General features: G+C 29.4%; 2 protein-coding genes across 2 annotated transcripts in view; both read right to left on the bottom strand.

Moving 5' to 3' along the window:
• Positions 1 to 595: 595 nt before the first annotated feature.
• On the bottom strand, positions 596 to 14,154 carry LOC113377068 (unconventional myosin-Va-like). Its single transcript, XM_026617247.1, is given in 30 exon segments — positions 596 to 714; positions 782 to 886; positions 1,058 to 1,205; positions 1,371 to 1,575; positions 1,659 to 1,848; positions 2,109 to 2,218; positions 2,286 to 2,419; positions 2,476 to 2,589; positions 2,676 to 2,757; positions 2,908 to 3,058; positions 3,141 to 3,376; positions 3,456 to 3,555; positions 3,635 to 3,809; positions 4,390 to 4,564; positions 4,844 to 4,973; positions 6,533 to 6,699; positions 6,768 to 6,907; positions 7,401 to 7,517; positions 7,595 to 7,800; positions 7,891 to 7,984; positions 8,054 to 8,190; positions 8,193 to 8,294; positions 8,362 to 8,608; positions 8,873 to 8,921; positions 8,986 to 9,163; positions 10,830 to 11,049; positions 11,125 to 11,255; positions 11,341 to 11,546; positions 11,635 to 11,876; positions 13,923 to 14,154. Coding segments are annotated over 30 exon segments (4,422 nt in total). The 5' UTR covers positions 13,950 to 14,154; the 3' UTR covers positions 596 to 610.
• A 3,878-nt stretch (positions 14,155 to 18,032) lies between these two features.
• The window catches only part of LOC113376246 (neogenin-like), a 22,611-nt gene continuing 14,175 nt past the window's right edge, over positions 18,033 to 26,468 (bottom strand). The window contains 27 exon segments of the mRNA XM_026616153.1: positions 18,033 to 18,206; positions 18,309 to 18,383; positions 18,481 to 18,614; positions 18,800 to 19,121; positions 19,201 to 19,338; positions 19,790 to 19,892; positions 19,971 to 20,119; positions 20,189 to 20,383; positions 20,449 to 20,559; positions 20,562 to 20,757; positions 20,829 to 21,034; positions 21,226 to 21,384; positions 21,495 to 21,615; positions 21,680 to 21,850; positions 21,921 to 22,133; positions 22,221 to 22,376; positions 22,432 to 22,555; positions 22,708 to 23,269; positions 23,532 to 23,647; positions 23,717 to 23,877; positions 23,956 to 24,049; positions 24,051 to 24,095; positions 24,202 to 24,387; positions 24,458 to 24,710; positions 24,790 to 24,926; positions 25,180 to 25,244; positions 25,247 to 25,347. Of these exon segments, the coding sequence (XP_026471938.1) occupies positions 18,064 to 18,206; positions 18,309 to 18,383; positions 18,481 to 18,614; positions 18,800 to 19,121; positions 19,201 to 19,338; positions 19,790 to 19,892; positions 19,971 to 20,119; positions 20,189 to 20,383; positions 20,449 to 20,559; positions 20,562 to 20,757; positions 20,829 to 21,034; positions 21,226 to 21,384; positions 21,495 to 21,615; positions 21,680 to 21,850; positions 21,921 to 22,133; positions 22,221 to 22,376; positions 22,432 to 22,555; positions 22,708 to 23,269; positions 23,532 to 23,647; positions 23,717 to 23,877; positions 23,956 to 24,049; positions 24,051 to 24,095; positions 24,202 to 24,387; positions 24,458 to 24,710; positions 24,790 to 24,926; positions 25,180 to 25,244; positions 25,247 to 25,347 (4,436 nt within the window). The 3' untranslated portion in view covers positions 18,033 to 18,063.

Here is a 26,468-nt window from a genome sequence, read left to right as displayed (position 1 = left end):
ATTCATTAATTTTTTTTTTTTAATTGTACTGGTTTTTTTTAACTAAAAATGATTATATTTATGAAACATTATTCTTTATGCTAATATGTTTACCTGCTGTTTATGGCTAGTAAGGCCACTGATCGCTTCGTGTTCCAAAATTGCAGGGATAATTAAAGCTTGAAGTTTATCTTGGAGATGTTGAATTGCATCTAAATAAAACAATCACATACTCAAAATAAAATCATAAAACAAATTTAGTTCATTCAATGTTATAATTATTACCTTGATAAATATAAACACAGAAATCAGAAATCATCTGTCTATGGTCTGAAAGATCAAAATTTACAAGACACTGTTCATTTTGTTTTGGGGTGTTCTTGATTTGGAAAGCCACATCGCCACTATACTGTTTTAAGTTGTGCAAAAGTCTGCAAATACAAATTCATTTTTAATATATTATAATGTACTAGCAGTACATGCACATTTCATTATAATATATAGTAATATAAACAAAAACAAAAAAAATACCTTAACATATTAGCTAGCCACAAGGCTCTGTAATCCAAATTTTCACCGTGCTTCTTAATAGTTTTTCTAGTAGCAGTCAGGAATGATTGAATGATAGATCTTACTTTATATCATTATTAATCATGTCGGTATATCTGACGCACATGAACACAATATATGCAGGAAGACATGGAAGCAATGTAGCAGCAACTCTTGGTTTTAAATCTATGAAACAAAAAATATTTAAATATCTAATATCCATACATAAAAAACTTCATTAAAATATTTTTACCTGTTACTAAGCGTCTTATAATAATATTTTCATCTTCAAATTTGTATTCAAACATGCCAAAGTATTCCCGATCCTTCTTTCTAATGTGTGGTAATCGAACTTCATCTGTTCAATATAAATGAGCATTAATTTCATATTGTTTTATATACAAGCTATAAACAAAATTCTGAATGCTAGGAAATTTATGTGAAACTCATAAAACTAACAGAGCTCAGAATATCATTTAGTAATGCATTTAAATTATTATTAAAACTTTGTAGCATTATGAAAAATCACCTGTTCCAGTCATAGCATTACTTGTTGCGCTGGTGTGTTTTTGAGGTTCTAAATACTCAGAAAGACCATTATCTGTAAGTCGTTTTGTCAATACATGCAATTGGGATTTGAGCTTTTGATAGTTATCAGTTAAGGCATCTTTTCCTTCCTGAAATTTAAAAATCTTTGTGTTCTACATCCTATCATATTAAACATTTATTATATTAGTTCATCATGGGTTCTTAAAAATATGATATTCATAAAATTATATATAATATTCATAAATTCATAAAATATAAAATGAGAATAATATTACTACACGCTATATGTATACCTGTAAATTCAAGTTTTCTGTTGTTAATCTCGTTATCTCATATTGCATGTAAGCTTCCATCTTAGTTTGAGCAGGCCCCAAATTTCCCTGCAACAATTTTTCTAAACGCTCATTTTCTGCAACCAATCTGTCAATTTCTGAAGCCATTTCTTGCTTAGTATTCAAACTTTGATTCTTTTCAGATTGCAGCTCCGATTCCAATTGCCTGTGGAAATATTATAGTTATTTATTAATAATATAAAAAGAATGATACAACTGTAAGTTTCGAATGCAGTTTTAGATCAAAACCTGATAATTTTTTTCTGTGACTCAAAAGCGTGAATCAGTTCTCCATCTTCATTTACCACACTAAGATCATCGGTGGGATAATTTTCACCTAATGAACGTAAATTAGTGCTCTGAGTGGCTAGAACAGTACGTAGTTGAATGCATTCGTCGCGCCGTCTTTCGCATTCTTCCTGGGTCGCTTTCAATTGTTCTGAAAAACAATAATATATATACTAAATAATATTATATAAACAAAAGTAATAAAAATCAACCACAATAACCAATGGTTGCAATTTCACCAAAGCTCTAGGTTGCACTTGAAAGCTTATAATTTCTAAACAACATAAAATATTTTTTTCTAATTTTTCCAGGATAGTTACGATCAATATCATCACCCCCACCCCATTTCGACTTGACGTTGAGTTATGTGACACCCTGTATATAGTAAAAAAAAATTAAATAAATTTATACCTAAAATCTCTTTCTTCTCAACTCCTGTGAAATTACGATCAATTACTGTTTGTCTCAACAGCATTAAATCTTTTCTAAGCTTTTCATTTTCTATTTCCAATTCAGCAGATCTGAAAATTAATTTATTAGAATAATTTAAAATAAGTAAAAAAAAAAAATCCTGCAAAAAATCATTACCGAATGCCATCCTCAAAACTTTTGTAATCAACATTGCCCTTTTCTAACTCCTCAATACGATTCAATAATCGCGATTTATCCATTTCAACAGTGTGTAACTTTTGTTGAAGTTTTAGAATTAAACCAACATCACGCTAAAAAAATGTTTAAATATTAAATTTTTTAATAAAAAACTTTTTGTTTTACTTACGCTATCTCCACTTCCTAAATTCTCATTGTATTGATCAGACTTCTTCCAGTCAATACTATCCAATTTTGTATGTTGTGGAGCAGGTGTGCTTCGTACTGATCCATACCCAAAGTCCTAAAATAGACAATAGATCATAGAAAACCAATAACTATATACTACAAAATCAGATGCAAATAGTAAAAAATATATAGCAAACTCACATCTTCTGAAGGAGAACCTGAACTGATTTGACAATCTTCTAAGAGAGTTGAATTGTCTGCGAACTGAGTTAGTCTTGTTAACCTGAAATTTAATTATGATATACTAGCACATAATATAAGAACAATGCTGTTAAAACATATTAAAAATAAAAAAAAAAAAATTAAATTTATATTAATTCTATATAAAATTTATATTTCAGAAGAATATTTATGCTGATATTTAATTGCTGACCTGGCCAATTGTTCTTGCATGCTCTCAGTTCTTTTTTCTAATGCATGGTGTTCCAAAAGTAATTTCTGATACAAAGCACGTTGTTGTTCGATTTCATCATTATGTTGTAATCTTTCAGCTTCTAATGTCTTCTGCACATCCTCTTTAACAACTATAAATCAACAAAACAATCCATAAAATTGATTGGATGCAAAGTAGATTTTTTTATGTCAGCACTGTAAAATTTGACTTGCCTGATTCTTTTTCTTCAGTATGTTTTTGGACTTGAGAAAGTTCTACTTTAAGAGTTTCAATTTCTTTATTCATATCTACTTCCAACTGTTGTCTTTCTTCAACTATTTGCATCTTTTCATCTTGCTCAACACGCAATTTATCATTGAGATCTTTTAATGAGCGATCTTTTTCATCCATCACTAAAGTTAATCGTTTTAGTTCTTGTTCTAATGTTTTCAATGTTCCTAGCTTTGACCTAAAAATATTTTAGATATAAACTATGATTCAAAATATAAATATTTAAATTTATATAATTATAAAATTAAAGTATTTACTTAAGATCCTGATTTTCTGCCAATACAGCATTCATAACAGAATTCTTTTTATTGAGTTCCTCAATCTTTTGCTGTAGTGAGATTATCTTATTCTCCAATCCTAATAAAGTAAATCATTAAATTTACCAAATATATAAAGTCACACTTTAAGAAACATGATCTGGTTACGACTTCAATACCTCTATTTAATGTTTTAACATGTTCCACAGATCGAGCTTCGGCTTTCAATACCCTGAACTTCTTCCTGGCAAGTTTTCTTCGAATTGCTGATTGACATATGATAATTTTTTTTATATATGCATTATACCTTCGTCTAGCCAACCATCCTCGGACATGTCTCTGTATCAAAGTCGCCTACAAGAAAAATAAAAATTTCATATTGCATTGCAAAGACAATATAAACATAGCTTGTAAACTATGATGATAAACATGCTTAACAAGGTTAATGTAAAATTGAAACAAAAAAAATGTAAATGATTATTTCTCCTGATACATGTACAGGTTGTCAAAAATATGAATAATATGAGATAATTAATAAATAGATTGTATTATCATCTTAAAAGGGTATTATAGTCTAAAAGTTTTAAAAAATCAATTTTTTGTTGTGTTTTTAAAGTTTAACTATTAAAGAATATGTGCACAAAACGATTAATCAAAATTCAACTTATTTTCGGAGATATCGCTGTTTCGGATTTTTTTTTAGGAAACCGCCATTTTGTCAAAAATTATTATTTTGCTTATTGCTTCGAATAATTACTAGATTTATTATTTCTTTAATGAATTCAATTTGGTTTTTTAATTTCAGATGATTTACTTCAGGGATAGAGAGATCACCGCAAAACGTGTTTTTCGAAAAATGCTTCCGCAGATTTTTTTTCGGCCGATTAAGTGTATATAACCCCTTAAGACATTATGCCATGCACCAATAGTTCACCTTTGAATCATACAGCAATCTTTGATATTTCAGCCGCGCCAAATATCCACGACCATACTTCTGTATAAACAATGCAGTAGCTTTCAATTCCAAAAATTTCTTCCTCGCTATCCACTTTCTAACGTATTTCTGTATGGTAATAGCCGCTATGTTTTGCCGAAGTTTTACTGCTTTCCTGTAAAAAAATAAAATTTTCTTTAAATAATCAAAAAATAAAGGCAAGATCTACTTGAACTTGTAATAACAAGTGCTACATTATTGAATAAAAAGATATAAGATTTATTGTTATCAGTTTTGTAATAATGAGAGAAAGATAATTATGTCATCAATCTACAAATCATAAATATGTTTACATCCACAAATCATGCATCTTAGATCAAGTTATCGGATTTGTGTGTCATTGCATAGAGTGCAATAAGTAAAATAAATTGACAACATAATTAAATTATCAAACCTTCGTCCTAACAGACCACGCCCATATCGTTGTATTCCAATGATTGATTTCTTAAGTTTCAAATATTGCATTCTTTTGACAAATGCTCTCATTTGACTTTGCATTATGATACAGCATCGACTAAGTTGATCTAAAAATAACAATGAAATTAATATAATCATATGAAAAACACCTTATAGTACCCAGACTTATGGGGGTCTTCCTATGTAATGAGTTGAAAAAATCGATTTTTTTTTCTTTTCATATTTCGGTAGATTACACCTTTAAAAATAACATATTAAAATTTCAAATCGATATCTCAAATAATTTTTGAGTTACAGCCATTTAAAAAGTATACATATAGTATATAGTACAACAATCATTTTATCTTTAAACGCGTTTTTCTCAAAACTGTGTTTTTCAAACTTTCCTCCATTGTATCTCAGAAACGGCTGGACCGAATTACTTGAAATTTACAGGGCACACTCAATATGTTTAAACGCATGGAATGAACTATTATCAATCAAAAATTTTCAAAACTTCGATTTTTTTATAGCAAAAAACAAAAAAAAAGCGCCTAATTTGCAACTTTTATTTCAAATGTCTATCAAAAATCCAATTTTTTTTGTATTCATTTGATTATAGTTCATTCCGTGCTTTTAAGCTTGCAAATTAAAACGCCGTTTATTTTTTTTTGGTCAGATAAGCCGATCAGCCGGAGTCGTGGAGGAAGTGGGAGTTCTTTTTTTCGAGGCGGGGGTGTTCAGAGCGCTGTAACTCTAGTTTGACTGAATATTTTTAGCTGAAATTTTATATTTATACTGTCCAAATATGTGTTAATAAATGATAAAAAAAACTTGAAGCTCTAAATATTTACTGGTCGTAGAAAAAAAATCCTAAAATATCCCTAAAAAACAGGCCGTCATATAGGAAGACCCCCTTATGAGTGTTTAAATATACGAACCGTCAAAGGAGCGATTCGTTGCTTCGACATACGAGCAAAATTTGAGAAACAAGCTTTTGAAAAATGTTAATGACAAAATAAAAATATGAATAATTTCGTCAGTTGTAAGAATGATTTTACTATGGAAATATTTTGATTCTGTTATGATAGTAAATTATTTTATGGTTAGCTATTTCAATTCTATATTATTATTAATTGTGCAGTAGCAATTTACCCATGCGAATATATTGAAGATTATTTTAACATTTAAAATTTTGAATATGTATTAATAGTGATTGTACAGAGTTTGCGTTTTTTGCTTTTTTTACAATTTCAAAATATTATTTAATTTTATAACCACGAGTCTAAAAAAAGAGCCATGTCTCTGGAATTAAAGTGTGAAATTATTAAAAAATACGATAATGGCAAGAATGTACAAACGTAAGACATCATACATATATACTGTGTTTGAACAGAAGAAGTTGATAAAGAGTATAACTCCAACTAAGGGCTAATCTAACTAATAATTTATAAGCATCTTTCTGAACTCTAAGATTGTCAATAAAAATCACCCCAAAAAGAGTTAGAACAGTTAGAATAAATAGTAAGTTTACTTTTAAAACTGAACAAAAAGCACAGTGCTGGGATGAATTAATCGTATTTCAATGTATTTATATGGAAAAACTGCTTCGAGATACAAGCATAGTTACGGAATAAATTAAACTCGTATGTCGGGGTACCAGTCTAATTTAAAAAAAGTCACTAACCTGCTCGAAGTTTTTCAAGGTAAGCAACTTGACCAGCTCTAAAAAATATCATAGTTTGACCAAACTGATATTTGTCAGCATCTTTTATACATTTGGTTAAAATTATCTTACACGTCGCAATTATATCTGAACGATTGACGTCTTTAGAATGGCACAGTACGCGATATCTGCAAAAACAATTACAATGACACATTTAATGCTTTTATATGCATAAAACTAATGGTTGATAAATCACCTGGAAAAAAAGTCGACATAACACCAGCGAGATGGAAATCCTGCTGCGGAAATGCGAATAGTTTCTAGAACACCGCAAGCTCGTAGTTGTTGCACTGCACGGCTCGCTTCCCAAGTGAACGCCATTTTATCATCGTTGGGCTGAGATAGTTTAAAATTAGATTATTAACTATATTATTAAAGTAAAACTTCTTTAGCCGCGACTAGGGTGTACATCCGTGGAAATGCAACAAAAATTGCGTTACGCCCGAATTGTACGTCATTCGCTCGCTCTCGATAAAATCATTTCAATAAGGGTCGATTGTGATTAGTAGTCGTGTATGTGAATTACAAGTATGTCGTTGTATGCGTACCGGCATGAACGTTGTATGCGTACCAATATCAACAAGGAAATCGGCATAAATAAATAAACATTTTGAAGTTACATCGTAGTACAAATCTTGATTTTATGAACAATGCCTAAATCAGAAGAATATGTTACTCTGTTCCTTGAAAATAATAAAACAAATGAAACATTTGTGCCATGTACTAAACAGTACAGTAGCAAATAAGTTTTACTTCAATCGCGTGTGAACCTTAAAGGCACTCTTTTTTTAATATTGATAGAGATAAAGTTTTTTTTAGGAAAATTTACCTTAATACATCTAACATAATGTGGAGTTGTTGAGTCCAAAGTGCTCATTAGCAAACCCAGAGACTCACGAAATTGAGAACCCACACTCTTTTTGTTCTGCTTAGACGACATAGTTTCCTAAAAAATAAATAAAAATATAATATGTGATAAGTGGATTCCTCATGCTTTGATTTAAAATATTTAAAATTACTAACATTTCCCAAATGCGTTGTAACTTTTACTTTAACTCTAGGTGTAGACTTTTTAGCCGGATCGATCACAGAAAATAATTCGCACACTAAAGGATTATTAGAGCGTTTTAAAACTTCTATCTGTTGTTCCATCACAGTATCACGATTCTTCTCTAAAAATCCCACGGATTCATACTCAACCTTGTCAGCAAAATGATGTATAACAAAAGCTGCAAAAAATATATATTAACAATATATAATAACAATATAGCATTAACAATTCTTCATAATTCCATTTTTTGCATATTTTTATATATTACCTGATGTCCCAAATCGAGGTTTATTAAAATGGGAATGTTTTGAACACTTTGAATATAACTTTTCAGTCCATGATGAATCACTGCCTTTTGGCATCTTTAAATTATATGAAAAGAAGTTTTTGAAAATCAATAAAGCAAATTGTTACATTTTGATTTACAATACCTTGCACTCTTCATCGAGCAAGTCCAAAATACCTAGTCGGGATTCTATCAAATCTATGCATGGCTGATTATCATAAAAATCAATCATTTTCCATGCAATACCCTCTTTCAAATATTCTTGCTGTTCGAGTTTAAAAAATGCTTGTTGAATTGCTGTTGCAATTTCTCATTAGCATAATTGATACAGAATTGTTCAAAGGAATTTATTTCAAAAGTTTCAAAACCATAGATATCCAATACCCCTACAAATAAGAAAAATTTGAAATACAGTATTAATTTTTCATTACATAGCAATATTATTTTGCATACCTATACACTGCCTTGTTTTGCCACTAGATTCCAATGTTTTATTGATAGTTTTAACTACGTATTCAAATAACTTTGCATAAATGTGCTTAGCTAATGCATCACGCGAATTGTTTGCTTCTTGTTGTGACATTGGTTTCTGTATTACGTCATTCATTGAAATAATTTGTCTGATGCACAACCATTGCTGCATTGCCTTAATTTCAATTCCCAATAAGGTGCAAAAATATTCTAAATGTTTATCTGTATTCTGAAATTATTATTTTTTATTCATTTTGATCTGTGGAATGATCATGTAATTATATATGCATACAGGGGCGTCGGCGTCGGAAGCAAACTTTTGATGGGTGAGCTCATTCTTTTTTTTCTTAGACAGCCAGTGCGGGCATGTTCTTGTTTTTTTTCTAGACATTTGAGGCAATATATTATTTTTGAGATTAATGGGTTGGCTCAAGCCCACACAGCCCACACGGTTCCGACGCCACTGTATGCATATAATATAAAAAATACTTACAGCTATATAACTAGTATCTGATTCTTCATTGGTGCTATTGGAAAGAAATCTACCAAACAAAAAATAATGATTAATAAAAATATAAGCATATAAAATTATTTCACAGTACATACTTAATATTTCCTAAATGCAATACTGCTGACCAGACTTTGAACATATCTTCCTGTTCAGTGTTGGAGAATCCTAAAGTAGCCAGCGCTAACCGCGTTTCAGTAAAAGTCTTATCATCGGATACACTTTCTATATTAGGACACTCGCCCTGGTTCAAGTAATTAAAATTATCTTGATGATCTGTGGAAACAAATAATGAAAATAGAAACTTTGACATTTTTAACTTTCCGTAGGGTAAGTTATAGTAATCGCAAAAAAATCGAAAATGAAAATTTTTATATATCTTTACGTTTCAAGGTTTCTGAACATTTTGGCATACCTTAGAAAAAATGAATGTATGTGTGTGTGTGTGTGTGTGTGTGTGCGTAGTAATGTATGTGTGTGCGGATACAAATTTTCGTCGACGATTTCGTAACACGGATGAAGCAATTTGATATTTAAAAAACATTCGATCCGTATTGAAAGGAGACGTGCTGATTAGTTTTTGGCGGAGGTAGGTCTAGCCGTTCCAAAGATATGGGGCAAAAGTGCCAAAAACGGTACCTCAGTTTTTAATAGAACGGAGCGTCCGATTTTAATAATTCAAAAAACATTTTACTTGTATTGACAAATGAAGATTTGATCAAATTTTTATAAGAGCAGGTTTAGCGGTTTCGGAGATCTAACAAAAAAGTAAAAAAAAATGCCATTTGGCGTCAAAAATGATCATTAGACATATGCACATCAAATTATCAGATATTTATAGAGATTTTAAACAATAAGTATAAATTTTGTTTACATTCCTATGGGTTCCGTACCAATGTTTACCCGTTAGACAGCGACGCGGCGCTTATGCGCTTTATATTTTGTCTCTATACATTTAAAGCAGTACGATTGCTTTGAAAAAAAGTTCAGATCTTCCAACATAATCAAATAAAGAAAAACATTTTTTTTTCAAAAAAGATTTAAAAAAAAAATTTTAAATAATTTTTTTTAATTTTTTTTTCAAAAAAAGTAATTTTTTGTCAAATTTATAGTTTCTCAAAATCTTATTTTTTCGAAGTAATTTTTTTTTCAAAAATGTTAATCGTTTTTAAAAAAAATAATAATTTTTGGTACGGGAAGTTCCAGCAATTTGCCTTAAGGCACGATGCCCTAATTGCCTTAAGACAGAATTCCACTTACAGCTAGTTTTATAATTCAACCGCTTATCGCTTTATTTTCAAAATTTTCAACATTTAATTAATTAGAAATGGTCCGGCCGATCTTTACCAAAAACTAATCAGGTCGATTCCCAACCAATATCTTTCAAACGGTTTTTGAATTTTCAAAATCGATTCAGAATTGCGGGCTAAAACGTGGACAAAAAATTTTTCACTTTTCTGCTATTTACAAAGAAACTAAATTAAATTTTTGAAATCGGTCCAGTCGCTTTTGAGAAAACGTCGATTTACGGCAAAAAATCTGTTCACATACACATACACACACACATACTTTTTCCAATTATGGTCTCATTCGATTCAGAATGGCTTGAAAAATCGAGAAAACATAAAATTAGCGAATCTGATTTTTTTATGAAAACAAACTTTGGGAAGGTAAAAATTTTCTGCTAATTAAGAAGAAACGGCTCTGTCTATCGTCACGCGAAACTAAAAAAAGCTAGTGCTTATCAAATTATATCAAATAGCTTTTAAACTTTTGATATTAAAAAAAAAAAAAATCAATTCAAATAGCAAATGATCACTGTTTTATACGCATGACAAATATATTACTCATTACTCAAAATTCTGCCAGTTCTCCATGCCGAGTATATTCGTTTTTCACAGTTAACTGGTTAACAAATTATAAAAACAGGAAATATTCGTACCTAAATGTAAAAACGGCATTTCTTTTCTGCTTGCACATAACTGATAAAATATGTGGTAATTGCGTTCTCCGTTAGCTTGAAATACTACACGAGATTTTTCCAATAGATACGTCCTCATAGAAGCACCGGCAATGTGAAGATGTTTATTAAACCTGAGTTCTATAAATTTTCCAAAACGGGAACTGTTGTCATTTCTGGTAGTTTTAGCGTTTCCAATGGCCTTAGGTATGATTTATAAAATAGTTATAATTTTTACAAGCAAGATAATCAAATTATATACTGCATTATGTATAACCTCCATAATTGGACTAGACGCCAAGACTTTTCTTTCCACTTGGGTTTCAGTATCGCTACCTCCAACACAAGCAAAGTATCGCATGGCATATTTGGCAGATACTGTTTTACCTGCACCTGATTCTCCACTGACTGTAATAATTACATAAAGATTTAATAGAACAAGAATATTTTAATAATAATATATACATATATTGCTAGAGTGATTTATTTTAACCTATAATGCTCTGATCTCTCCCTTCACGTTCTAATTTTGCATAAGCTTCTTCAGCCACAGCAAATATATGTGGTTCCAGATCACCAAGTGCATGCCCCCGATATGCTGCAATCGAATCTTGTCCATATAAAGGTAATTCTGCATAAGGATTTACTGCTACTAGCACTATTCCACAGTACGTATATATTGATTTATTCTGGCAAAACCTAAAATAAGAAAAAAAATATAAATGCTATATATGACTATAATTATTTGTATAAAACAAACATATACAAGCTCAAGCTGGTACCATACCTAACTTGCAAATTGTGTAATACTGCTGGTTCATGAAGGTACGATAGCGAGGTCAAATCATTTTCTCCCAATAGTATGTCTGGATTCCTCAATGGTGGTAAGTCATTATCATTTTTTATTACAATTTCTTGATGTACTTGGGATTCATCCAGTATTATGTGCAATATGGATCCTGTGTAATGCTCCGTCACTGTTGCTGTTTCCCATACCAAATCTGGATGTCGCACCCATATTTTAGCACCCTGTAGTAAAATTTTATGTATATGATTAATTGGACCTAATATTTAACCTATTTTAAATTATAATATTGAACATACAGACAATTGGATATAAAGGGGAAAAACATTAATGATTAAATAATATTCTACTAAAGTACTTAATGTGAAGTGTTGAGGTACTTCAGATTATATACATAGAAACCAAAGGTGGTATTGCTAACACAGTGTCAATACAATATCAATAAAAAATATACAAAATATCAATACTCGAAACAAAAAAGATTAAAATATCGGATTATGTTTAATTATAATGAGTTAATTATATTGCAACATTATATTGCATAAATATTTTGAATTGCAAAGATTTATCTTCAGTAGTATATATGGTTGGTAACATATATTTTATTAACTACTTCCATTGATAAACCCTCAAACAGATTTATATTGGCAAAATAGCTAGTGTAATTTGGGTTTCAAATATTTTACAGTAAATAAATATAAAAGTATCAAACTAAATTTATTTATGCAAAGTTAAAATTTCATAGTATATATGAAAATTGGTATTTTCTCCATATTATATGTTTCCGATCAATATTATTAATATATCAATATTATAATTTTTCATTTGCAATAACACTTTTTATATATATAAATGTCATTTACTTCTAATAAATAATTCTAGCATAAAATTAATATATAATATACCCTACGTTCATAAACTCCAAATTCATAAAAAAATCTAAGCAGTCTGTAAAAACAATTAAATTATTTACACTTATAAATAAAATACTATCAAATGCACATCATGCCATATAAAAAATACTGTAAGTCTTATAAGATATAAGATCAGATGATCATGAAAAAAAATTTAGAATATAGTTAAAAGTGATAAACTTAAATACAATTCGATACATGAGATTCAGAATAATCAAAACATCTTAATCAAATGCTCAATAAGTTACATATAAATAGATGTAAACTGGCATAAATGTATACTTATAATTTGCACAATATTCCTAAATTATTAACCAAAATAATTTATTGTACATTACCATAACATAGTTGTTGAAAATACCCAGAAAATTTTGATTGAATTGTGAACAATGTTAATATAAAATATAAGTAAAAAAAAGATGATTATTTGTTTTGTGCTATTCACATGTTTTAACAAGTTAATCAGATAAAATAACCAGAAAATTTTGATTGAACTGTGAACAATGTTAATATAAAATATAAGTAAAAAAAATAGATTTTTATTTGTTTGGTGATATTCACATGTTTTAACAGGTTACTCAATAACAAAATGATAAATTTAATCAATTTAGATAGTAATTATTCTGAATCAACATATTTACCAATTTTAAGTTCTGTTTCTTTGTAACATATCTGTTATTTTCTCTTTTGTAGGAAGTATATATTTAAGTACTTTAATATAAAATATTCCCTCCCTATATAAACTTTAAATTATATATAAAAATTGATGTGTTCTCCATATTATAAGTTTCCGATCAGATAATCATAAAACAAAATTTAGAATAGAGTTAAAAAGTGATAAACTTAAATACAATTGGATACATCAGATTCAGAATAATCATAACATCTTAGTCGAGTATGTAAATAGATGTAAACTGATATAAAAGTATACTTGCATAATTTGTACAATATTCTTAAATTAATTAATCAAAATAATTTATTGTACATTACCATAACATAGTTGTTGAAAATACCCAGAAAATTTTGATTGAATTGTCAACAATGTTAATATAAATATAAGTAAAAAAATATATGCTTATTTGTTTTGTGATATTCACATGTTTTAACAGGTTACTCAATAACAAAATTTACCATAATCATGATGAATGATAAATTTCATCAATTTAGATAGTAATTATTCTGAATCAACATATTTATCCAATTCTAGGTTCTGTTTCTGTATAACATACTTGGTATTTATTTTTTGTAGAAAGTATATATTTAAGTACTTTAATATAAAATATTCCCTCAACATAAAATTTGATAGAGTTATAAGTAAATGAATTGTAAAAAACTATTGATAGCCTCTGAATTTACCTTTGTATAGAGTTCTTTCGTAGTCATTTTTGAAGTATGAAAAACTTCTAAAGTAAAACTTGAAATTATTTTCCTGACATTTTCTTTGAATATCACACACAAAAGTAAATATGCATTATCCAAACAGTTTTATTGGATTTGTGTAACACTTTTGTACTCGTGTGTCATCGTTCAAATGAGATGTCAAATCTTCAACATTCCACCTGATAAAATAATTCACATTGCCAGCTATTGAGAGATAAGGACAGTCCGAAATAAAACAGATGTCACACGTCCACCTCGTACGTTCTTCTGCTTTATAAACATGGTAAAGGGTAAATGTGGAATTCACAATTAACTGTTTTTCGGTGTTACATTGTGACAGTAGGAAATGTGCCCACTAACTAGAGCTGTCCGACTGACAGCTTTGGGAATACATTGACATCACAACTTCGATCACCTAAACGGTTGATTATTGATTTAATATTAATTTAATATCACAATGTTAGCATTCATAAAGTTTAAAAACATAAAACGTGAAAAGACTTATAAATCGCAAATTGAAACTACTATCAAAATTCAATATTTCAAATAATACTTTTCTTTTATCTATGAATGAACCCTTGGGTCCTTTAAGCGGTCACATATGGGTCTCATTGCTTTTACCTGATTTGAAAATATTATATTATAAACTCGTACTTTATAATTCAACTCGTAATCTATAATCAATGGGCTGTTTTAGAGAATTCCTCAATAAAGTTGAAAAAACCCGAAAAATCAAAATACTTTTCTAATAGCTTTATAGTCAATTCTATTCATTCTAAAGTCAAATTCTATTTTATCATTAATTAACTATAGGGTAAAGTTATAGTAATCGCAAAAAAATCGAAGATGAAAATTTTCATTTATCTTTACGTTTCAGAGGTTTCCGAACATTTTGGCATACCCTTGGCAAAAATAGGTGTATATGTGTGTGTGTGCGTGCATGTGTGGTTTGTCGACGATTTCGAGAACATCGATCAACCGATTTGAATAATTCAAAAAACATTCCATTTGTATTGATAAGGAGACGTGCTGATTAGTTTTTGGCGAAGGTAGGTCAAGCCGTTCCGAAGATACAGGGAAAAAGTGCCAAAGACGGTAACTCAGTTTTTAAGAGAACGGAGCGTTCGATTTTAATAATTCAAAAAACATTTCACTTGTATTGACAAGATGAAGAATTGATTAAATTTTTGGGAAGGCAGGTCTAGCGGTTATAAACTCTCAATAAAAATAAGTTAAAAAATGTCATTTGGCGGTCAAAAATGTTTATTTCGCATATGCACACCAAATTATCAGATATTTTATAGAGATTTTAATAATGTGTACACATTTTGTGTAAATTTTTTTGGGTTCCGTACCAAGATTTTTAATTACGGTACGGAAAGTTTCAGCAATTTGCCTTAAGGCACGATGCCATGCACCCCATTAGTTTTTTATTTGCACAATAAGTGACTACTTAAACTAGTTGTAAGTAGCATTTTGCCTTAAGGCAAGTTGCATGAACTTCCCGAGATGTATACATACATATTCAACTTAATCAATAAAAATTGAGATTCAGCTATTTAGATAAAATATTCAACTGTTTATTCCATTTTCAATAAAAAAAAACGTTTCCAATTGATGTCTTTGATAAATACTTGTAATATCTGTAATTTTATGCATTAAATTAATTTGTTCGGCGCATTTCATTTTATACATTTCGTGTTCTAAAAATGTGGGAATCAACTGTAATCAGTATAGCTACCTATGAAACACGAAACGTTGACATTGACATAGATTGTGATTAGAATCGCTTAATTGATTCTCTAAAAAAAATTCAACCGCTTACCGCAGGCCTATAATATTTTAGTATGTAATTTTATACTACATAGTATGTTATACAAATACAAAGTTTCATAAAAAAATGTCAAAAAAATGTTAATTACACAATTTCGGTCGCTTTAATCGAAAATCTTGTGTGAAATTTTCATTCTCACAGGTTTTTAACATAGTGTAAAATTATATCGAATATTATAGTTAGCGGTTTGTGGACAACCCTATATTTCGGCAATGACGTTTGTTGAGCTCATGCTTAAAATTTTATCCATGTGATAATAAACGTTTTCTGGCCCCATGTATTATTTCAATGATTCAAATTGCTAGTTGCGATTAAGTACTTAAAACAAGTGGTCGGCCGTTGAGTTTTTTTTTTTAAGTTAATGAAACGAAATGGTTAATAATTTTTTTTAATGATTAAATTTGTTTTAAATTTTGAAAAAAATAGATTTTTGAGAAATTTTAAATTTTTGAAGAAAAATGACTTTTTTGGAAACAAAATTTTTGATTTTTTTTATTTTGAAATATTTTGGAAATTTTGAACTTTTTTTCAAAGCAATCGCACTGCTTTAGCTGCATAGAGAAGCAATATCGAAGCGCGTAAGCGCCGCGTCGCCGTCTAACGAGCAAACGATGTTACGAGACCCATAGAAATGTAAACAAAATTGATACACATTATTAAAATCTCCATAAAATATCTGATAATCTGATGTACGTATGGCTAATGACCATTTTTGACCTCAAAATGGCATTTTTTTACTTTTTTTAAGTAAAATGTTTTTTGAATTATTAAAATCAGACGTTCCGTTCTCTTAAAAACAAAGTTTTTGGCACTTTTTAAGGAGCACGTCTCCTTATCAATACGAACCAAATGTTTTTTGAATTATTCAAATCGGTTGATCCATAGATAAAAGAAGAGTGGGTTGATCGGTGTTCACAAAATCGTCGCCGAAAATTTGTATCCGCACACACACACACGCGCGCGCACACATACACATACATACATTTTTTCTAAGGTATGCCATAATGCTCAGAAACCTTCGAAACGTAAAGATATATAAAAAATTTCATTTTCGTTTTTATTGCGATTACTATAACTTTCCCTATGAGAAGTTAATATACGCTGTTATATTTTCATAAAAACTAGTAGTGCAGCGCTGCATGGCAAATTTCTGGAACTGCCCGTACTGTATTTAAACATTCGAAGAATGAAAATAATTGATAATCAATACAAAATATTTAATAACAATTGTTTTAAATGCTTTTTATATTTTGAAATAGGTTATTATCGACACTTCGTTCTCTCAATTTGCTCTTTTTGCTACGTATCTCCGTAACAAGTGGATCTGCTTTTGCCAAAAACTAATCAGCACGTCTCCCCATCAATACGAATCGGATGTTTTTTAATTATTCAAATCGGTTGATCCATGCTCTCAAAATTGTGTACGAACAATTGTATCCAAACATACATATATACAATATACACACACACATAAATAATTTTTTTTAAGATATTCCAAAATGTTCAGAAGACCTTAAAACATAAAGATATGCTCGAAATTTTCATTTTTGATTTTTTTGCAATTACTATAACTTATTGTACGGGAAGTTAAGTAATAAATATGTTTATTGAATTTTTTTTAAGGAGAAATACATATTAAATAAATGAAGAAATAATATATCATCATAACAAATTGCTATTCACCACGAGAGATTTTATTTTCGTACAGGAAATCTTATAACCTGAGCACTTTTCTATATAGTCTTCAAATTCTTATTTTCTTTATGCAAATAATCTGTTATTTACTATTGTTTGATTTTAGTGAAAAGATCTTTATAAATTTATCTACGATTCTCAGCGAAAGATCTACATTTTTATAAGCTTTTTGTATTTCATATTTTATTAGAGTTTTGTAAGTATTTCTAAGCAAAACACGATGCCACTACTGTTTGACATCAAGCTGCCCAAGGCAGTTATCAAACCTGGGACCCCAATTTAAATCTTATAGCTCCAACCATTAATCCTGATATTTATTGCTAAATGCAGCTTGCAAAGAGTAAACCTAAGGTGGTCCTTTTAGCTCTTAATCATTACTAATGTGATTATTTAATACATAATCACAGTAATCAAACAGTTCCATGTGTATATTTAATGTTTTTTTTATTTAAAAGCACATTTAAAAAAACGTCTTACTTCATTTATAATAATTAAATGACAAGCATATTACAATATGTATATGACACTATAATATAACATAAATTAACAGTCTTTTGCATAAAATACTGTACCATAATAAATAAAATTTTAACACTCAAATTCATTGGCTGTGATTGCATTTAGGTCTTTCATTAAGCCTTCCAAATTAGCCATTTCTTGATGCAATTCCTCAGTTGAGTGGCTCGGAGCCAGTCGTTGAACTTCATCTGATGAATGACAAACTGATGGTCCTACAAAAAAACAGAGTGAAAATTTTATATTTCTTTGAATTTTAATATCTAAATGAGAAAACTATTTATAATATATTGTGGAATAATAGAAACTGTACATACCTGCTTGCAGTCTATTAATCATTAAAGGTTTTTTATATGGTGATGCATTTTGTGGTCGATTAATACCTTGGGAAGCTAAAATAAAAAATAAATTGTTTTATATATAATTAATAATAATTATCATTATGTAAAATATATTTTAATATATATTATTATGTCGATAAACACGAACCATTATGCTTGGTGTTAGGAGTATTTGGAGTTGATGATGTGGGTGGTGCCGGAACACTGAAACTTTTTAATGGATGTCCCTGCGCTCTCTTAGGTTCTACTGGTGCATATGGTGATGAAGTTACTGGTGGTTGGCTGTAAAAGTAAAAATAAAAACCTTTTAAATATAATTACTCCATATTCACAATTTAATTTAAATGTCAATAATATGAAAATTTGCAAAATATTCTTGGTATATATTTACAAAAATTCATTTTTATTAAGTTTATTTTTGAAGTCCCTAATTTAGTTACTAATATTTCTTTTTAATGTGTAGTTACCTATAATTAGAAGTTACTGTATCATAAACGTAAGGATTTTCTGGTGTTTGTGCAGAATTATTGTGAGGTAGATTGGATTTACAAGTTTCAATAGAATTTGGCAGTGATCCTACAGAAGATATGTTTTGCCCCGAAGTGAGTGAAGAGCCTCCATTACCAAGTCCCATTGAAGTCATATGTGGTACATTGGATGTGTGAGATAAACTAGGCACATTGTTTTGATCTAATGTGACATGAGCTCTTGATATACTGTATTGAGTTCTGGGATAAGTAGGCCTTGTTGATGAAGACTCGGAGCTGCTAGTCACAGGAGTAGTAGCAACTGCAAATAAGTAAATTTTTCTATAAGATTTTTGTTTCATTGGGCACAAATGCTTGATACAAACTGGAATTAATCATACCCATAAAACCAGGAACATAAGTTCTCTTATCCAATGAATTGCTCATATGTGGATGAGATGAAGGAGATTGATCATATTCATGACCCACAGATCTTGGCAAGGTCATAGCACCGGAACTGGAAGCACCGTCATTGCAACCTATAATAGTAACACAAAAAAAAAATTACTTTCATAAATAATATCAAGGGCTGTATTCTGATAGGGGCAGAAATTTTATGTATTTTTGAAAGACCATAAAAAATTTGTATCAGCGCGCACGCACACACACACACATACATCAATTTTTTCTGAGGTATGCCAATACATTCATTCAGGAACCTTTATAACGTAAAGATATATAAAAAATTTCATTTCGATTTTTTTACCCTATGAGAAGTTAAAATTAAAAATATATAAAAGTTTTAATTCTAGATAGTGTAAAAATAGGTCTAAAAAATTGGCATCTGACTCCAAAAAGAATTTAAATTTTGAAAAATCCTATTGCACACATATTTCTGAATAGTTAAACTCTGAAAAACAAAAAAAAAAAACAAATTAATTTTTAAAAAATGTTTGAGACCTGAAAACCCCCTTATGCCTATATACATACCTGAATTATTAGAATGACCCTTTTCCAATGCCTTTAATTCCATTTGATCATGATGAATCCACAGGTCAGGAGGTTTTATATTAGAAGCATTATTTTTTGATAGCTATATTAAAAGTAAGAATATAAATTAGAATAAATACTTTATCAATGTGATTTTTCTCTGATTTAAATTTTATATTGCGTACCTTTTATTGTGTTCCATTTCATTAGGATCTGAATTTCTTCTACAGAATATAACCAAGAAAATAATTAAGCAAATAATTGCAAATACAGAACCTCCAATAATGCAATATAAAATTATGTTTCCTGATAATGTAGATTCACCCTCAACTGAAGTAAATAACAATAATTAAAAAAAAGTATATGAAATATTTTAAAATTATTAATTACAATAATTACTTGGATCAGTAAAGTGCGTAATTGGAGATGAAAATGGACCATATCCTTTATCGTTCCTAGCTTTAACTTTGAAATAATACTTTGTATTTGGAGTTAATTGTTTTAATACAATAGTATGCTTGTCACCAACAACCGCTTCTGCTAACCAATCCCTATCATTGCGTAAATTATCAGGAGAATAGGAAATTACATATCCTAAAAATAACAACCACAATTTTAAAAAGTTATTTTGAAATATGAATATGAAAATAAGTTATTACCTGTAATAGGTCCATTAGAAACACGGGGTGGTTGCCATTGCAAAGTAACATAATTGTTATCTTTTGTGGGCAATAATACTGCTAAATCTCGGGGTGGTGTAGAAGGTGGGGCTGCTGAGTTGTGTTTAATACTTCCATACTCCATGGGCTTTCTCTCTTGCCTTTGACAACTTTAACTGTGAACTCATATTGAGTATTAGGCCTTAAGTCATCGATCATCAAGTTCAGTTCAGTGGAGTTATGGTAACGGTATTTAGGACTCCCAGTAGTAGTGTAGCGTACTGTGTAATGCCTTTTATCTGTTACATACTGTAAAACAATGTTTGCCTGGTACATAAAGTTTCTTTCATTCCCTCATATAACTATTTCTAATGACATACCTGACTTTTACTTAAAGTGGTATCTGTCCAATATACAACTACTGCATTACTAGAGAGCACAACAGCTTTCAATCCAACTGGAGGAACTAAAGGACTTGATGTTTCTAATGGGGCTTCTTCCCTAGTTCTAACATTGCTGTAAACAGGTGGACCATCACCGACTTCATTTCTTGCCTTTAAGCTTATAACATATTCGCAATTAGGTTCTGAAAATAAATATAATATAATTAAAAATATTATTTTCGATATAAACATTCAAATATTTTACCTAAATAGCTGAATCTCAATTCTTATTAATTAAGTTGATTATCTATATGTATCAGGAAGTTCATGAAACTTGCTTTAATGCAAAATGTTTCTCAACTAGTTTATTTTTTAATTTCTGAATTATACATACCTAAATTTTTTATAACAAAATATCGAGCATTGTCATCAAGAACTTGTGTGAAAACATCCGGAATACCATTACCCCAGCCTAGAATATAACTGCGAACTTTTATATATTGATCTCTGGGTGGATTCCATGAGACTGTTATTGAATCTGATGATGGTCGTACTAAATAAAATGGATAAAATTATTGATGCAAAAATATTTAAAATAATCGATAATAATATAAAAAAATAAACTAGTAAATTGTTGTTATAAAAGATTGTGAATTCATTTACCTTTTAAAGGGCTAGGTTCACCAGGAACACTAGATTCATCTAAATCGTTTTCATATGTCTCAACATGATGCCATTCGGTATAAGGCCCTGAACCGTTTACATTAAGAGCACATAGTTTAATCTGAAAAGAATTATAATATATGTATCATACTGTATTTGACTAAGGTAAGATTAATTTGTTGTACCTGATATCCAGTCATCTTGTCTAAATTATTTATTACATAAAATCTTACATTGGCAGGAGTGGAAGAAGTTTCACTCTTCTTCTTATTAAATTTTCTGTACTTAATTTTATAACCTGTTATAATACCATTATGGTCAGAAGCTGGAGGGGGTTCCCAATGCACAGTTATCGACTGAATGAATTAAACATGAACAAATGAGAAAACTGAGTGATTCAAAATTCAATTATTAGCAGTACACCACACTTACTGTGCTTGTAGGTTCTAAAGTCACATTGGAAGGAGGTTCAGTAGGAATATCACTGTAAGTTCGAACTGTTAGCTCACTTGATGATGTGCCAATACCATGATTATTGACTGCTACTACGTATATATTGTAAGTAGTATATGGTAACAAATTCACGAGTTCTGTAGTTAAGTCAACTGAATCTTGAGAAGACTCCTCTGTACTGTCAGCCTACAATTGTATACACATATAAATAATTATTGGCATACATATAAATATTCACACACACACATGTATATGTATACATCATAGTTTTACCTCCATATAATAAACTTTGTATTTTAATATATCTCCATTGGTTACAGTAGGTTGTTGCCAGGACACTTTAATTTTAGTTGGGCTTAAAGGTTCAGCTTTAACAAAAACTGGTGGACCAGAAACATCTTCTTCTGCTTGAGTTGTTACTGCCAAAATCTACAAAAGTTGTTATTTATACCTGTGTTGTGAATTTTGATTTCAGTAATAGTACCTGTGAACTGATACCAGGCCCTCTTGAATTGTTAGCTACTACTCTGAACATATATACTTTTGCAGGCTGTAAATGAGCAACCACCATTTCTTCAACTTTTGATTTTGTTGGAAGTACTCGTTCTCTGAATTATATATGTATATTAATAACAATGTGTGTACCATACAAAAATTCAATATATATTATATGATATAAAAACAATTATATATAAATGTTCAATCTAAACACATTCATTTCATCATGCTTTTTGTATTGGTGATATAATTATGATCTAACCTTTGACTTCCTTGTAGTCTATAATACACCGAATAGCCTAGAATGTTTCCATTTGTTTCTTCTGGCTCACTCCATTTTAAAGTAACAAACCTAGTCTTAACAATATAAGCTACCAAATCTCTTGGAGGTCCAGGCAAACCATTTTCATTTCCAGATATGATTGGAGTGTGATTAATGTCTCCATATGTATGACCATCTACATTGGATAAGGACTCATTTGTGAGATAGGGATTTAGGGTTTCATCTAGATCCAGATCATTAAATGGGGAAATGGAATGGTTTATGATCTCACCAAACAGACTACTATTCTCATTACTCAAAGTAACATTTTTATTCTTTGGAATATTCAATAATAAATTATCTATGTTTGAATCATCATCATATTCATCTCCCGATTTATCATCATCTGATTTTAAAGAATTCAGTACATTGCGAGTGTTCAATGCTAATGAATTGCTAGATTTTAAACTATTTAATATGGAATGTGCATTGGGAATTTTTTCAGTATTTTTCTGTCTAATTCGATCATGTGCATTATGTAATGGAAATGATTTCATGGAATCTAGATTATGCATGTTAGTATGAATACAAAATTAATAGGCCAATGGGTAAAAGGATGAAAAGAAAAAAATAACAAATAAATAAACAAATAAAAAAACTATATTACATATAAAAAATAAATAAAATAATAAAAACTTAAATAGCAAAAACTAATAATTTATAGCGTACTAATGTACAAATAATATGTTAAATTATAAAAAAGTAGGAGAGTTTATAGCAGAATATTTATATTTTAAATATTTATAAAAATATAAATTACGTACTTGGGCCCAAAATGCTTAGTCTAGCTGATCCTTGAACACTCCCTGTAGGATTAGTACCAATGCACTGAAATATTCCAGCATCTGTGCCCATCAATCCCAAAATTTTTAAATTGTTGCTACAAAATATCAATATTGAGTACATTTTTTTAAATCAAAAAGGCTTCTGCTTATAATAATATAATTACTCTTTTACTATCTGCATATAATCATTTGGTTTTATAGTTTCACCATTTTTTAACCATTGTACTTTTGGTTGTGGTATTCCATAGATTGCACATTCGAGTTCTATGTCCTCTTTCTCAATAGCAATTTTATCTGATGGAACTATTGTGAATCTAGGTGGAACCTAAAATAATATGAGAATAATTATTCAAATTTATTCCGTTGATAGTTCAAATGTATTTCAAAATGCAAAATTTACTACCTGAACATTTAAATTGGCAGTTGCATCTAGTGAATCTTCATTATTTTGTGCCCGACATTGATATACTGTTGAATCGCTTTCTCTAATGTTGGATTTGTAAACTACCAGTACCTATAATACGAAATCTACTATCCAGGTCACTGAAAAAATATATTTATCAATATATTAATTAATATTATTGAAAAGTTAATAACACTCTTAAATGTGGCTTCAAAAAACATTGATATTTGATGCAATGAAACTAACTTTAGGTCAATAGCCTCTCCATTTTTTAACCAAGTTATACTTGGTTTGGGATTCCCATTAGCTGCGCAGTCAAAAGTTGTGCTATCACCCTCAATTACTATTTGAGTTTGAGGCAAGGCAATGAATACCGGTGCTGCTATTGAATCATCATATCTCTCTACTTCTAGTATAGCTTTATGACTTAATCTAAAAAATAAATATAAAATAATAATCAATAATGTAATAATAAGAAAAGTATTCAACTGTCAATATTTACCTATATTGATTGTTATCAGTAACATTACACCTGTATGATCCTTTATCAGAAGGAACAATGTCATCAATTTCTAAAGCACCTGAAGGTAAAATAGTCATGCGAACACTGTCCAACTTGATTGGTCTTTCATCTTTTAGCCAGACATAGGTATATTTGATCTTCCTATCTACAGGTACAATAAGGCAAGTGAAGAATGCGGTCTGACCAACAGGCACAGATTGATCGATGGGATGTAACTCAATAGCTGGAAAGGCTGAGGAACAAGTAATTATATCGAGCTATAATTTGTACTTTGCATTAAATTAAAAGAAATATTTATTTGTGATGCTTACAGGCAATACTAAGTTTTGCTGCATGACTGACAATAGTTCCAATCGGTTCCACTGTTGCCATACATTGGTAATTCCCTGTTAAGCCCTGATGATCTACAACTGCGTTGAAATATAAGGATCCATTTGAGAGTTGAGATCTATGAAAAATATATTGGGCATCATTATCAATTTTAACTTAAATATATACATATACATATAAAATATGTTGACAATTAAAAAATCATATTCATATCACAAAATTATTTTAGGAACATTTTTTAATTTTTGAGGTGAATCAAATGTGTATATAATTTAAAATCTTTCAATGATATTAACATCTTTATATTTTTAAATAAATATAACAAGATGACAATTCATTAATAATGATAAGAGTATTCATAGTTTAGCAACCTATATGTCTCTCCAATAAAATTAAGATCTTGTCCATCTGGGCCACGCCATCGAATTCTATACCAGCAGATGGAGCACTGGGATTTTTGGCAGCACAGTTTAGAATTGCAGGCTTTCCACTTTGAACTATAGTATCCTCAGGTTCTTGTGTAAACTCAAGTGTATGTACTAAAAGACAAACATAAAACAATTAGCAAATATAATTTGTTATATGTTAAATAAATGTTTCACTAAAAAATAAATTTAAATACATACAATGGATTTAAAAACAAACCAGTTAAATAACGATGTTTGCATGATTCTAAGAATAGTTATTGTAGATAAATGCTAATATGCTACACAAAACCACCATTACCATTTCATATATTTCAGTGATAGTTGCGCTTTTTTCTTATAGCCAACAATTTTAAATGTGTGTTAGAAATACATGGAATCGTCATTCAAAGATTAGACAATTTGTTGGGAATTAATAAAAGCTATGATAGCGTTTGTTTTTTTATTTTGTGATTTTTGAGAAATAAGTACTCACAAACGTTATTTGAAATTATAACATTAATAATGATAGATTATAGATATATTTATATAGAAGTTTTGCTACTGAGAGTGACGAGCTACTTTAATGCGTAAGATAATAAAATATATTGATCATGTTTATTGATTGTTAAATGTTTATAGAATCTGTTACATGTATACATAAATATCAGAGTATAAATAAACTTACTTACTTAAAAAAATAAAATTGTTTATATGTTGTACAAAAGCACTAAAATTGCTGTATAAAGTAGCGGAGTTAGTCAAATTAATTAAATATAAACTAATAAGAAATGCAAGTATTTCTAACTTGGATAATTTTTTCTAATAATTTTTCATGAAATAAATTGTCAAATATCATTGACAAAATTTTTAATACTTCATTAGTTTAAGTATGATTAATTTTAATCTCTATTACCTAATTTGTACAATATAATTCTATATTAATGCTAAGAACTATAATCTACCTACTATAGTAAAAAATAACTAAAAAATATTATATTGAACATATAGGATGTTGTTACTGTAGATTATAAGATACATCTAAATAATTGTTTAAAATAAAATAAATGTGCTGAAAATTGCAGTGAAATTAACTGGTGTATCCTAATTAAACATCTTAATGATTTTTCAAAGTTTTTCATTAGAATAAGGGTGGAGTGTAATAACGCATATGAATCTGAATTAAAGTAAGCATAATATTCATTAATTCAACGGATTTCATGAAATCTTCTGATTTTTCAAATATTATTAAAATT

Source organism: Ctenocephalides felis, unplaced genomic scaffold, assembly GCF_003426905.1.
Source record: "Ctenocephalides felis isolate EL2017-DRISC unplaced genomic scaffold, ASM342690v1 CF-g0.4_SCAFFOLD_01886, whole genome shotgun sequence".
NCBI lineage: Eukaryota > Metazoa > Arthropoda > Insecta > Siphonaptera > Pulicidae > Ctenocephalides > Ctenocephalides felis.
This window is presented reverse-complemented; position numbering and strand designations above follow the sequence as displayed.